The 15,620-nt window shown below is 40.5% G+C and overlaps 1 protein-coding gene across 4 annotated transcripts in view; it reads right to left on the reverse strand.

Annotated features, from left to right (window-relative positions):
• The window catches only part of LOC124605536 (GATOR complex protein WDR24), a 139,397-nt gene that overhangs the window by 17,976 nt on the left and 105,801 nt on the right, over window positions 1-15,620 (reverse strand). For 2 of the 4 annotated variants that reach the window (XM_047137287.1, XM_047137286.1), the window contains 2 exons: window positions 14,958-15,197; window positions 3,584-4,206 (listed from right to left, as the gene is read on the reverse strand). In XM_047137287.1, coding sequence (XP_046993243.1) covers window positions 3,860-4,206; window positions 14,958-15,197 — 587 coding nt within the window. In that variant the 3' untranslated portion in view covers window positions 3,584-3,859. Of the gene's footprint in view, window positions 1-1,842; window positions 1,862-3,583; window positions 4,207-14,957; window positions 15,198-15,620 lie in introns of those variants that run through there. The other 2 variants (XM_047137289.1, XM_047137288.1) reach the window with 2 other exon arrangements.

Consider the following 15,620-nt stretch of genomic DNA (forward strand, 5'->3'; position numbering starts at 1 on the left):
AAAAATTATTTTGACCTTTTAGTTAAATTACTTTGTTTGTTTCTGCCTGTTTCTGATATTTCAGTTAAGAACTGTAAAAAATTTTTATTTAAATTCTTGCAAAATAAAAACTTAACTCTAATATACAAAATTCATTATATCATTCCATATCACTTATTTGTAACAAAGGACTACCTTAAAATGTGTAAAATGTCACCAAAATCAAATTAAAGGCATGTAGAATTTTAAAATAAGGCAGTACTGTCCGAATTCGCCCTCTATATACTGTAACCTCAGACAGAGATTTAAAAAACACGTGTCCGAAATCATCCCAATCCATGGGGTGACTTCGGACACTTTATTTAACTGCCTCAGTTAAACATACCTGCACATACACTTTCTGGTTCTGGGATATTTTATTCGTTACACATATACCCTACCCCTTCCATAACAATCAATTTAATCTAACAATATATACAAAAGTTACAATCAACCGTCCGAAATCACCCCGTTTGACGGTATGTCATATAGCACCATGTACTCACATTGAAGTAGAACTGTTAAGAAAGCACACTTCTCAGAGAAGATACTATCATTTAGATATTGTTCGAGAGGAAATAGATTTAACATTACAGATATAAGCCATTTATCCAAAGACATTTTACATTACTATTTCCCATTAAAAATACTTTTAATTTTCATTTAATTATTTGCATTTTTTCGTTCACAGTATGCTCTAATGGTGACCTTACTGTAAGGACTTGATTACTGTGAAACTAATCTATGTATTGTTCTTTGTTTCACGATCAATAATCTCATCCAAACAAAACATGAATGGAGACACTGTATCTATGTTGTATGCTACAGACAGGTGGGAACATGGGATGACTACAGGGTGTATTTAATTGGAAAGTTGAGTGCAGCTGTGTGTTTGTGAATCACCTGTTATGAGAAGCTTGTATTGTCTAGTTGTTACAATGGCAGTGTGCATCAGGACAGCAAACTGATTTGTGGAGTGTCACATAAAGGCGGGCTCTATCAAGGAATATAAAAAATTGTTTCAAGTGAAGTATCCTGTTAGGAAACTCCCCACGACCAGCACTATTCAAGATCCTTACAAGAAGTGGAGGGCTGCACGATATGTACAGAATGTGCACAGGAATAGGTGACCGACAACGAGGACCCCTGAAACTTCAGACAGAATTCACATGGACATTACGAGAACTCCCCATAAGTTAGTGAAGACGTTATAGCAGCAGAATGGCATATCTCGTACATGTCATTGTGTACTAAAAGATATGGAATTAAAATCATATTGTACAGTTGTGGTGCAAGAATTGAAATTTAAGGATCAGGAAAAAAGAGAGTTTATTATTTTAACTGTCTGTTAACATCAGTTTGCTAATGGTTACTTTGACTCCTTGCTTTACTTCATGTCAAATGATGCCTGGCTTCATTTGTCAGGTTATGTAAACTCCCAAACTGCAGATACTAATCACAGGACAACCCACATATTCTTCATGAAAAACCTCTCCATTCAGAGGAGATTGGTGACTGGTGTGCTTTGTCCAGCATGCGAATTACTGGACCCATATTTTTCCAATTGTACCTTAAACAATGCCAGATATCTAAAGATATTTGATTCTTGCTATGCACAACAAACAGATGCAGAGAAGCTGTAAGCTGTATTCCAGTAAGATGGAGTAACTGCTCACACATCCAACCAAAGTATGGTCCACATCATCAATGTGCTCCCTGAAGACAGACTTTTCAGTAGAAGCCTCTGGCCCCCAAGGTCCCTGGACTCAACATCACGTGTTTTTTATTCATGGGACCATTAAAAAGTAAAGTGTATGCTGCCAATCCTCACACAATAGACGATCTTGAAAAGAACATTAGTACAGAAATTAACATCATCATGCATACAAAATGACAGTGTCTCAGTGGTATCGTCACACAAAGTCAGTGTCACCTACATGCCCATGGTCACCACTTCCAACATTTCTTATAAACAGGTAACTACATGATTTTTAATGTTACTACTGTCTATTCTGTTTTAGTTGTCCATTGTTACTTGACTCTAAGGCATGAAGTGCACCGATTTTATGTGGGACACCTTGCAGAAAGCAAAGAGCAACCACCAGCACTGCTTAGATGTCATCATTTTTATTGCATACATTTTATACAGCTAGAAGGATGGGGCAACATATGCCAGTAATATTTATTATCTCATTATCACACAAGTTCTGACAGCATTCATTATGTTATGAACAAGTTTGCAAAGTGATTTTGATAAAATGAAGTTGTGAAGCTGAGTCTTTATTTGATGTAAAGAATTAAAAATCAGATGAGAACAAATAAAACTTCCATAAAACTCTGTTAAATGCTGCTCTCCCCAAATGAGTGCATAAAAACATAGTGAAACAATGAAGATGTTATCAAGCATAGGGAGCAGTTCAGTGATGATGTTACAAACTTTCAAGGAAGATGGAGAGGGTAAGTGTATAACTGTTCATACATACTCAGGGTAGCAGTCTTGCTGTTACGATGAGTGTGTGTGTTTAGGTGTGTGAATGTTTGTACTCTTACTGGAAAAAGAGCAAGAGCTCAAAAACTAGTGTCAGCTGTTTTCTGTGTGCTGTACAGCAGTCCTCTATATTTAAGTAGTTGCCTTTCCCTTTTTTTACGTATTTTTCAACCCAGGTATTCCCATCATTGTTATTCTTTTACTGAAGCTATACCTTTTACAGTATTCATTTTAGAGCCTATATTTACTGGATTTTTTCTTCTCTGATCCACATTACTTCCAAAAAACATAGGAACCAAAGAGCTTGTAGTAGAAGAGATGTGTTACAAAGTATCACAGATGAACAAGTGCTCATAGCTCTTAAGGTGTGCATTTTAGAGCCCATGTTTGCTAGACATTGTATTCTTGTTTCAGTCCATACTATCACCTCTGAAAGTTGTCTGCCCCACAATATTAGCAAAGGTACTGGTACATGTATTGCACTGTCACAGCTCTGAGAACGATTTTCTCTTATAACTTTTGACTCTGTTGTTCCCTGATCAGGGTCCCTTAACTTAAATTTATACTTTTACCCGTCTCCAAAATCACTGAAAGCTTGTATCATCATCACATAATCATCCTGTATATTGTCTCTCACATTTAATTTCTATGCATCAAAAATGATGGCTAAAGAACATATAAACAGATAATTTTCACCCTACAACTACAACATCACAGCTCATAGGTGTTGTAGTAGGATAGTTACAATAAATAATAATCATTACAATTTTCAACAATAATTTTACAAATTCAGTTCAGCACCTTGAATGCAACTTAAAACAGCCACACAACAAGGAAAGCAAACTTAATATTATTTTAGTCAACAAAACTTCTATGTGGTTAAAAGTTAGGAATGATACTAGCCTTCTACCGGCTAATACCTGTATAAATTGTCATGATTTCAGTTTGTCTGATAAAGATCTCTGCCTGCAGGATCGTCTAAAGTAATAGCTTAATAATGACAAAATTTATTGTTACAACTTCTGCAAACAAAATCACAGATTAAACCTCCCCCCCCCCCCCCCAACCCCCCTCTCTCTCTCTCTCTCTCTCTCTCTGTGTGTGTGTATGTGTGTGTGTGTGTGTGTGTGTGTGTGTGTGTGTGTGTGTGTTTTCTTGGAAAGGGGGCTGAGGCACTATGCACACACAGCATGAATAGTAAAAGAGCTTGTTGGATGCAGTAATTCAAGTTAAATTTAACAGTAACATTAATGTGCTGCGGACTTGTCAACAAGTTCATTTGTTGTTTACCACTATACAAAAAAAATTAACAAAAAACTCTTTAGTGCTTAATTTACTTACAATATTTAATATTCAGTTATACTGACAAATATGCCCACAACCAGCAGGGCATTCACGACGATCATCATTTTCCCACCACTGTTGCAAGCAAGGCATGATGTGACCACCGTGTGCACAGCCTTGGCACCATGCATACAATCCACGGACTGTTCTATGGCAGACTGCACATGCTGCAGGTCGTCGTCCACAACGGTCACAAAGCCAGCCCGCGCGTTGTAGAGGTTTACGACAAGTCGAGCAACTAGAATACACAGTTGTTGAACGCTGACTTGCACGTGAAACTGCTGAGATCCAAGACAGTTGAGTCAAATGTGCTGATGCTATCCACTGTCGCCTCCGTGATAAAGAGTCCAGGTAACCTAGAAAGTGAGTGGCATGTATCAACCGGATTCAAATTATTTCAAATTTTTCATAGTTATATGTATGTTGTGTAGGACCATGCCAGCAACGGCTACCTGGTCACTGAATGTGTCAATAGATAGTTTATAGAATGCTCATTAGAAAATTTATACACAAAAGAATTAATAAAACACAAAAAAAATTGAGAGCATATATTGCTAAATAACACATTACACAGAAAAGTTCTCAACTACTGCAAGGGACTCCTGTACAGGATTGAAGGGATGTGCCCCAGGGGAACCTTTTGACTTGGATTTGAGTACTTGGGATTTATCACTCAGTTTTTACAGTTCTGCTGGAAGCCTGATGAAAATGAAACTTTCCGAATACCACAAGCCTTTCTGTACAATGCTTGAGAAAGTGTTATCCATGTGAATATTATTTTTTCGTCTAGTGTCACTTAATTTGTAGCTTGTTTTGAATTACTCAATAATATCAACAACAAATCCCATAGCAGAATATACATACAAGGATGGTAGATTGGAACTCGAAGACACCGGAACAATAGTTTACATAAAGGGCATGAAGTGACACCACGGATCAGTCTCACTGCATTTTTCTGAACTAAGAATATTTTTGCTGAGTGCAGAGAGTTGTCACTAAAAACAACATCACATGAGATAAAAGAGTGGAAGTCAGGAAAGTAAACAAGCCTTTGTGTTTCAGCATCAGATACAGCCAATATCATTCTTATAGTAAAGATAGCAGCAGCATTCAGCTTTTGCACAAGATCTTGAACGCAGTGCTTCCAAGGAAGCCTTTCATCTACAGTCATTCCCAGGAATTTAAAATGGATAATGAAACATCAAAGAGTCAGGAATGAGAAGCTAGTGATCACATTTGTCGATTTTAAAGAAGCCTACGATAGTATTGATCGTGAATCTCTACTGTCAATTCTTAAAGAATTTGGTTTACATCAGAAACTTGTCAATCTTGTTGCAGTCACCCTTCGAAATACCAAAGCTAGAGATTCATACTGCCCTTCAAAAAGGCGATGGATTGTCTCCATTATTGTTCAATCGTGTGCTGGAGAAAATCATGTGTGAATGGAACAAGATATGCCCACCATCTGTTAATACTGGAAGAAAGATTCGACTCAACTGCCTTACACTTGCACGTGATTCGGCGCTGTTAGCAAACAATATTGATGAAGCAAAGGTTCAGATAGAACAACTAGAACGATTAGCGGCAAAGGGTGGATTGCAAATTTCGTTTGAGAAAACAGAAATGATGCCCAGCTTCCCAGTTGACACATCCCATATCATACTCCATATTGATCAAAAAATTAAAGTAGTAAAAAAGTTTAAACGTCTTGGTGAGATTATTACCTGGAATGCTAATGAAAGAGCATCAATAGATAGAAGAACATTAAAACTATAGTGAGCGCAGAGAACCACATGGCCAACTTACAAAAAACGATCTCTCTCAATAAATGCTACATTTCGGCATTACCCCTCCGTTGTTAAACCGGGGGCAACATATGCAAGTGAAACACTATTCAAACTAAATACTCATGCAACAACTGACATATTGAAGAAAATTGATAGAATACTCCAAACAATTATCAGTAAAAAACATCAAGTTAATGGGCAGTGGAGACTTTTGCCGAACTCAGTAGTGTACCGGTATAAAGAAAGTGAATCCGTTATTGATACAATGCGAAAAAGAAGGATTGCATTTTTCGGCCACATATCTCGCCTACCAAATACTAGAATCCTGAAGTAACTTTTTGACTGCTTCTGGAACAGTAAAACCAAAAACATCTGGTTTAAAGAAGTACAAAGTGATCTGGATGAATTGAACATCACCACACACCAAATTCAACACAGAGAAGAGACAGCTACTGAAGAACAAATACATACGGCTGACATTCAAACCATCAGAACGGAAGAAGTAGAAGAAGTACATCTTATCCGCAGAAGAACGAGTAGCCAGATCACAGCGAATGAAGAAATTTTGGGAAACGAAGAAATTGCTAGCTACTAAGACCTAAACTTAACAATCATAGACTCTTTTGTATTATGTTTGATTTTAGTGCTCCAATGTGGGTGTAAACTATGTAAATAAATAAATAAGGTCCAAGTGTTGTGGCACTGTTTGTGTGGACAAACATGGCATCCTGACCAATGTGAGCAGCAATATTGTGGAATGATGAACTGTGGTCCCGATAGGTCACACTCCTGTCACTGTTGAATTGTGATATATACTGATAGATGTTCCTCCTTCTTACATGATGCATAACGATTTCAGTAACACACAACATTCAAAAGTAACTTCCGAATGAAAAATCCACTGTGTAATCGTTCCTCATACACAGAATGTAGATGGAATTACCCCTACCTACCTTGTGTGGTTTGCGCAAAGAATGCTAATTATTTGCATATCCAAGCATGCAAGACACTTCATGCCAACGTGATGACTGCTGCATTCGGCTTAATAGTTTTTCAATTTTAATGTCCACCAGCATATTAATCCATTAACTTAAATCAAACAATGGAAAATCCAACATGGATGTAACAATATTATGAAAAGGATAATTGTTACAGATCATACAGTGGAGATGCTGAGTCGCAGATACGCACAACAACAAGACTTTCACACCTAATGCTTTCGGCCAGTGCCTTTGTCAACAATAAGATGCACACGCACGCGCGTGCGCGCGCCCACACACACACACACACACACACACACACATATGCAAATGTGTTTGTTTTAATATAATATCACCTTATGTCATGTAATATTGTTTCATTTTTGAAGAAAATCTGTCTATTGTTCCACTTGTTCAGATTTAAATCGTTTGTTACGGCGATTTGTCTCTACTCACCTTAATGCCAAGACTGTCTGTTGATGGCTTGGGGAATATGTTTTACAGAAATATTTATTAAATATGAACTGTAAAGTTACAGCCGTCAGGCATGAGATAGTCTGATAATTTTTTTTATATTATCAGATTTTTTTTTTTAATCCCATTATTGTCCACTGATTTTAATAACAGGTTAATCTTAAGTGGTGAATTCCAGAGCACATTTAAATTGGCATGTATTGCTCATGCATTTTGTTAAAAGTATTATGTTTATTAAAAATAAATATGAATTGTGACAAATAATGACAATTGTGGGCCTGCCCTTCGAAGTCTTGATTTCCCACTCCATCCTGTGTTCAAGGATATCAAGTATTTTCACAGAAAATATGCTATCTATCCATGACTGATCCTTTCTAAACACAAACTGTTCAAGTAACAAAGTTTCTGATACAGAAAGTAAGCTTTCATTGATTATGTTTCCATATGTATGTGGCATTTAATAGACTTGCCTCTCTATAGTTCATTGTCATACTTATATGACCTTCTCAAGTATAGATTTCACCAGAGTTTTTCTCCAGGAATCAGGAATTTTGCAGTGTTGCCCACATATATGAAGTAGGTGCAACAATCTTAGTTTACAGATTTACTGGCATATTTCAGTAGGTATGAATTTATTCCATCCAAGGCACAGGTATTTTGGTTTTTCACACTTTTATAATTTTGTAATTGTTGTTTTATCAACACTTTTTTCTTCTGATTCTAGTTCATTTTCCTTTGGGATTTTGTCATTAAACTATAACTGTCTATAATGTAAACCCAAGTGGACCATGATATTAATTTCAGACTGTTTCCCTTTCTTCTTAACTGAGATCATTACATTATGAGGGTTATTCTAAATGTAAAGAATGTTTTGACCTGTCAAGCCCCACAATTCTACCCCAACCTACAGCAGCCTCTAAGACTTTCCTAACTGTTGGTATCAGTATTAAGTTAAAAACAAGCACAAACGGTCATTTTTTTGGTTTTAAAATGTGTGACAAAATTAATGATCCCACCAGGTGTAAGGTTCCAGGGTTGCTAAAAGTTTCCCTAAGCAAAATTCCCTGATTTCCAGACACATTTTAGCATTTTCCCCTGACAAATTTTGAGACTGATTCATTGACTGAGAGGGTTTATGGAGCCAAATGGCGAGATCAGTAGTCCAGCAATTTCCAAGTTACTCACAGAAGAAAGAGGGTCAGCTAAATGTGGATGGATCCAGTCAGGGGAGTCAAACTATAAAACAAGGAAGTTAAAATACACACAGTAAAAGGCATAAAAGGTTAGACCAAATCTAAAAACAGAAAAAAAGTGTGAGCTTTCCATGGAGGAGTGGTCACTGGGTCCCAGATTGAGAAAACGTGAAGAGAGACCCAACCACAACCACACTGCCTCTGTTCCAGGAGTGAAGTAAAACCTTATATCTGGAAATAACCACTTTCACAGAGGAAACTGAGGACTATTCAATCATCCGTGAACTGTCTGCTAACATTAAAATTAAGGAAGACAATACTTAATATGAAGGGGACATTCTATCAATGTGTGGGATATTGTCAGTCTGCCTCCACAACCATATTGTGGCAGTGGTTCATTACACAGGAGGGCACAATGGGTGAACTTGGTATAACCAATGCATAGACAGCATAAAGCAGCGGACTCCTTCTGAGAAAAGTGGAAGGAAGAGTACCAAAGTGCAGTAGTGGACTCCTTCCGAGAGGAGCAGGAGGATTATCACCAAAGCGCAGCAGTCTCCTTGATTGTGCAGGGTTTATTACTGAAGGCAGTAGTGATCCAGGTGTCATTCCAGTTTCAGGCAAAGAGAGATTTGACACAGATCTGCATATCCACAGCTGGGGTCACGAAAGGGAATGGAGTGTGAATATCAGCTTATCTAGCCAGTCAGCCCGTTCATTCCATGAGATACCCACATGACTTGGGACTCAGAGAAAGACAACTGAGCAGGTGGCACAGACAAGGAAGGACAGAAGGTCATGGAAAGCAGAGACCAAAGGATGATGAGAGCAGCAGGCTGCTAAATGTGTCAGTAAATATTAAAAACTGTGGAGGGAGGCCTGAGTAACAAAATGGAGGGCCTTGGTAATGGATAGCAGCTCTGCTGTGAACTTACTACATGATTCCAGCAATAAATGGTGTTTTAAGCCAGTAGGAGACATGAAAGCATATCCTGCTTTATCTATCATCTTAGAACCATAAGTGTAGAAGATGGTAGCACCCTGGAACTCTGCAAGGATGGAATGTACAAAATGCCGGAAGACCGTAAGGGCAACAGAGACCTTAGGAAACTGGAATAGGTTGATCCTAATCCATCCAAGGAGGTGTGTGGGAGGGAAATAAGTGGCGCACATTTCAGTGGATGGAGATGGAAATCCCGACAGAGGGAAGTGAGACGTATGCCAACTGGCAATCCAACCCATAGGCAGTGATCAAGAGGGAGCTGTCCCTCACTTGCAAAGAGGACAGACAATGGGATGGTCAAGGAATCTGTGAATGGCAACTGCGTAAGAAACCAGGAGTTAGCTTCATCATATTTGTAGAGGGGGAATCCTCGCTTCTGTGAGGAGACTGTCAATGGGACTAGTGTGAAAGGCACCAATAGCCAGATGCACCTCACAATGGTGAACAGGATCAAGTACTTTCAGAGCGGAAGGAGCCACTGAGCCATTAACCTGACTTTCATAATCTAGTCTGGACAAGACCAGAGTACTGAAGATGGACAAGTGTAGCATGGTCTGCACCCCAAGATGTGTGGGCCAGGAGGCAGAGAGTATTAAGCTTCAGCATGCATGTAGTCTTCAGGTAGCGAATATAGGTTAGCCACATCAGTTTTACATAATAATAATAATAATAATAATAATAATAATAAAAAGCCCAAGAAAGGAGACTGTGCTGTAACATCTAGAAGCTGGTCACCTAAATAAAGTTCTGGATCAAGGTGTACTATGAACTGATGACAAAAATGCATAACCTGCATTTTGGAGGGACAAAATTGGAAGCCATGGGATACAGCCCACACAGAGATCTGTCGGATGGCATCTTGGAGCTGGCACTCAGCAGATGCTACAGAATGGGAGCCACACCAGACGCAAAAAATCATTGACATACAATGCCGGGCTAACCTGAGGGCCAACAGAGGTTACAAACCCATTGATGGCTATGAGGAAGAGTGTGACACTTAATATGGAACCCTGTGGGATACCAGTCTCTTGAACCTGGGAGGTGCTGAGTGAAGTGCCAACTGGAACCCGGAAGAGCTGGTGGGGTAAAAAATCATGAATAGAAATTGGAAGGGGGCCACAAAAGCCCCAATTATGGAGGGTAACTAAAATGCAATGGTGCCAAGCCGTTTTGTATGCCTTATGTAGGTCAAAGAAGACAGTGACAAGGTGCTGACAGTTAGTAAAAGCCAGTTGGATTGCAGTTTCGAACCTGAGTAAATGGTCAGTTGGACATTGTCCTTCCCAGAAGTCAAACTGGAATGGGGAAAAATAGGCCTCGAGATCCAAGTACCCGCCATAATCAGAAGCTAACCATCCTCTCAAGTAGTTTACAAAGTACATTCATCAAGCCAACTGGGCAGTAGCTGTCAAGAGACATTAGGTTCTTCGCAGGCTTAAGGACGGGCATAACTATACTGTCTCGCCACTGTGCAGGGGAGGCACCCGTGAGCCAAATGTGGTTGAAGACCCTGAGTATATATTGCCTCTGTGTAATGTTAAATTGTTGAATCACCTTGTTGTGGATGGAATCTGGGCCTGGGGCCATGTCATGTGAAGAGGTAAGAGCCTGCAAGAATTCTCATTAGTGAAGGGTTCATTATAGTGTTCAGATTGGTGAGTGTTGAAACAGAAAAGGGGGAGGGGGTGTTCTGTTACGCTTTGTGTTTCTGCCAGAGACAGATGGCAGGATAGGAAAAGGACGCCGATGCTGTCGCAAAGTGTGTTGCGAGGTTTTCTGCAATGAACAATGGGTCAGGAGACAGAACACCATGGAGGATAAGGCCCTGGACAGTTGACTGTCACTGGTGATCCAGAAGGCTACAGAGCTTGGCCCAAACCCGTGACGAAGAGCCATATGTCCCCAGGGAGGAAACATTGTGCTGCCAGAATTCCTTTTTACTCTGCTTATTACCTTTACCTTATTAGCTACTGAGCCTTAGAACAGAGAAGCTTGAAAGTGGGGAGGTTGGTCTGTGAAGGGTGTTGTTTAAATTGTTGCAGCACTTGTCAGTGGTCCTGCACAGCGATTGCTATGGGACCTGTAGATGGGCGGGCAGCAGTGCCAGCAGCATGAAGAATAGTGGCAGAAATACCCTGCACAACCACATCAACGCAGTTTGAGAGAGATGTCGAAGTGCACAGCAGACGTATATAAAGGCCGACTGGCCCTGCAGAATGCTTAACATGGGGTCCTGCCTGCCTGGCGGTGGCAGGGGAATGACAGAATCATTGGAAAGTGGTCACTGTCACAAGGATCATCAGGGAGTGACCAATGTAGGCAAGCCAAGGGAGCAGGGGAGGAGACTGTGAGCAGTAAAGGTTCCATAAGTGAAGTGGGTAGGGAAAATCTCACTGAGGAGACACAAATCAAAGTCTGTAGTAAGCTGGTCAAGTAGAAGACACCTACCCAACAAAGTGGCAACTCCCCCACAGGGTGGTGGGCATTGAAGTCTCCAAGGAGGAGATATGGGGGCGGGAGTTGCTTCATTAAGTTAGACAGTTCAACATAAGGAAGACGCCTACCTGCAGGGAGGTAGACATTGCAAACGGTGATTGCTGCAGTCATCTGCAATCTAACTGCTATCGCTTCCAGGTCAGTATGAAGGGGGATCGACTCACTAATGATATCGGCGCGAACCAAAGTGCAGACCCCTCCAGAAGCTATCCCGTGGCCAGCACGGTTCTGACAGAATGCGCAATAACATGAAACTTTAGAGAGTGGTCATCACGAAAGTGAGTTTCTTGAAGGGCATGACAGAATGAAGAGTAGGAGGAAAAAAGGCGTTGTATTTCCAGGGAGTGGCGATAATATCCATTGCAATTCCACTGGATTAACGTGTGGCGAGAGTCCAGGTGAGACATAAAGAAGCCGAGGGGAGATCAAGTCACGTGGTCGGTAGTCTTCGCCAATGAGGATGGGGTGACATCCAAAAAAACTGGGTCTGCTTCGGGATGAAGTGGAGGGGTAGTCGGGGAGACCTCATCATTTGACTTGTGCTGCTTCTTCTTCTCCATCGGAGGGAGGGAGTAGGTGTTATCAGTAAGGGAATAGGTGGCAGTGATGTCAGGATTGGACAGAGAGTGAATGGCTTTGGGGCCCTCGGAGCTCGGGTCTCTCCTCCTGCCCGAGTGTGCAAGCTTCCTGTCTTGAAAATGCCGGGGAGGAGTGTTCGGAGATGGAGCCCCATCCCTAGCAGGAGCCAGAGAAGAGGAAGTTTTCCCCGGCCGAGGAGGAGGAGGAGCGATTCCAGGAGGGGAAGGGATGGGAGCTGCCCAGGGTAAGGAAATGGAAGGGGGGCAGGATGGTGGTAAGGAGGAGCGGTGAGAAGGGGAAGGTGTAACTGAGGCACAGGTAGAGGAGAGATTTACAGGGTAAAGTCTGTCAAATTTCTTCTGGGCTTCAAAGTAGCTGAGATGGTCAAGGATCTTTATTTCCTGAGTTCTTTCTTCCTTCATGTACATGAGACACTCTGGTGAGTGGGGAGAATGGAGACCAGAGCAGTTTACACAGTTAGGCAGTGGGGTGCACGGGCTCCCCACATGAAGAAGGTGGCCACAGTCACCACAGCTAGGAGTGACATTGCATCGCGAGGACATGTGGCCGAACTTGAGGCAATGGAAGCAATTACCTTGACCTTCTCTGGCAGGGTATACCCTCAAATCCCACGATGAAAGTGCCAGAGTCTAAATGATGGTCCTTAGGGCCTTTCTGGACATGCCGGGTGAAATGAATGTCATGTTGTTCTAGATTAGCCATAAGTTCATCAAACTCAAGGAGAAGGCCTCTGCAGAAAATTACATCCTGTGTCATACTGAGTGACTTGTGGGGAGCAATAATCACGGGGTTGTCTCCTAAATGGTTGTAGGCACAGAGGGAGGCTGGTTGACTGGCAGAAATTGTCTTTATAAGGAGAGAGCCAGAGCTCACCTTGCTTAATGACTCAGCTTCACCGAACTTGTCCTCAGTATGTTCCACAAAGAAAAGGGGTTTGTTGGCGGCAAAAGTCTCCCTGTTGGTCCTTGTACAGACTAGGAACCATGGAAAGGGTCTCGCCCCAAGCCAGCACATCTGGCCCTCCTTCCAGGGTGTATCCAAGGAGGATAAGGCTGGAAAGGCAGAAACAAGGACTGAGACAGAACTACGTTAAGGAAGAGACACAGCTGCAGAAGAGCAGCACACTTCATGTGCCAAATGTCTGCCCAGGTACCACCCACTCTGAACAGGGGCTCACCTTGTACATGCCACCCAGCCACAGTGATGGCCACCTGGCAGGACAGTCATTGCTGTGAATTCTGATGCTCTGAAAAGATTGGCAACTACTCCTAGGCTTACATGAGGCATTCACAGCACAGGTACCAGCAGTGTGATCCCTATGGATCATGTGGCTCAGCCAGATGGGTACATAACAGTCCCCAAAAAAGGCACACAAATTATGAACACACTAAAGGTTACAGCCACATTGATTTGGGACTGAAAATGCATCCTGCTCATCAACTTTCTGCCAAGAAGTGTGACTATGAATTCAGTGGCTTACTGTCAGACCTTCAACCGATTATGCCCTGCCATTCAAAACAAACAGCATGGCTTGTTTCCCAAGGGCATTATGTTTTTTCATAATATGACTTCCCAACATTCTGTTGAAGGATTTTCTTCAGCAGTTTGAGTGAGGAGTTTTTGAACATCTGCCTTATAATACAAATTTTTCTTTGAGTGATTATCAACTTTATCCCAAACTGAAAGACTCTTTTGGCAGAAAGTACTACTGAAATGTTAAGGAAATGAACGAGGACGTTAATGACTGGTTCAACAATTTGGTGACAAATGTGTCTGCAGAAGGCACAGGAAGGTTATTGGGTGCTACAACAAATGTTTAAAATTGATTGGCAACTATATAGAAAAATACCTGAGATAACAAAATAAGTAGTAAAATAAATTTTCTTTTATCATCTTGAATTAAAATATCTGTAAAAACAAATGTTCTTTACTTTCAGAGTGACCCTTGTATATGCTGTTATTAATCAACTGTACACATCATCCTCTATGGCACTAACAAAGTTGTCCCCCATGACTTATCATGTGCACATTTCACACTATTTTTGGTACAGTTCCACTTCTGCTTATGTACTGTACAAGCACCATTTGTCCCTTGTTTGGAGATATAAATGAGGCTGTATGTTTATCTTTTATTACTTATCCTAGATTTTTCATTTCAAATTTTCAATCCTCTCTTGCATTTATTTAACTCTTTCTTGCCAAGAACTTCCTTGGCAACTTCAATAAAAGATTTTTTATACTACTCCATCCAAGATCTACATTTTCAATATTCCAAACTGACTGTGTGTATTCAGTCATTTTTGAAACATATAATTTGTACTTTCTTCCTGTAATATGTAAACTTTATTCATCTCAGGTCAGTTTTCATAGAGTTATCTGTGTCAATCATTTCAAACACGATTATTGATTACTAAGTGTTACAGTGTTTCTACTTTTTCTTCTTTAAATTAATTTCAAACTTATAGACCACACTCTGTTGATCTACTACATCACATTCAATTATACTACAATAAGACATGCCATGATATGTGAAATACTGATATGGTGTGGCAATAATTTAGGTTGCAGTGATACCTAGGAGCCAAGTTTCTTGCTCAACTGTTGTCAACATGCTGGACAACTGACGACGAATTCTGTCACCTAAGACAGCTAGGACGCAGACTGCTGTCTGGACATCACCAAGCTCAGCATGATGTCGAAGTGCATCCACAACAATGGCTGATGGATCCAATGGCTGTGGCCGAGGCACATTGGGGACACTCAGAACAGGGTGTCCAGATGATTCTTCTGGCAGCAGCGGTCCAAGGACACCATCTGAGGTAACAAAAACAATGGGTTTTGTATAAACAAAACTGTGTTGCTGTAGCTACATTTCAGCATGACACACAATAAATAGCAAATATAACTTGATTCAATTATACAAATTCTCAAAAAGGAAGTTTTAAAGTTTAGTAGTTCTCATCTATTCAAGCAAAAAACATCAAACAGATGAAGTCACTAATTCCAGAGTTGCATGTAGTTCAATACTCTATTTGGGTGCTTTTAAAACTGGTATGGAACTTTTAAGTTTAAATAAATGTCAAATGCAAAAACTAGCTTTCTGCGTAGCAAGAAAAATGATCACAGGCAAAAATGGTGTATATTAGTATTTAGTCTGAAGATACAGAAAGTGGCATGTTACAGCAAAACAGATACTAATATATAAATAATATAATTAAAATCACAAGCAACATATTA

This window comes from Schistocerca americana, chromosome 3 (genome assembly GCF_021461395.2).
Source record: "Schistocerca americana isolate TAMUIC-IGC-003095 chromosome 3, iqSchAmer2.1, whole genome shotgun sequence".
NCBI lineage: Eukaryota > Metazoa > Arthropoda > Insecta > Orthoptera > Acrididae > Schistocerca > Schistocerca americana.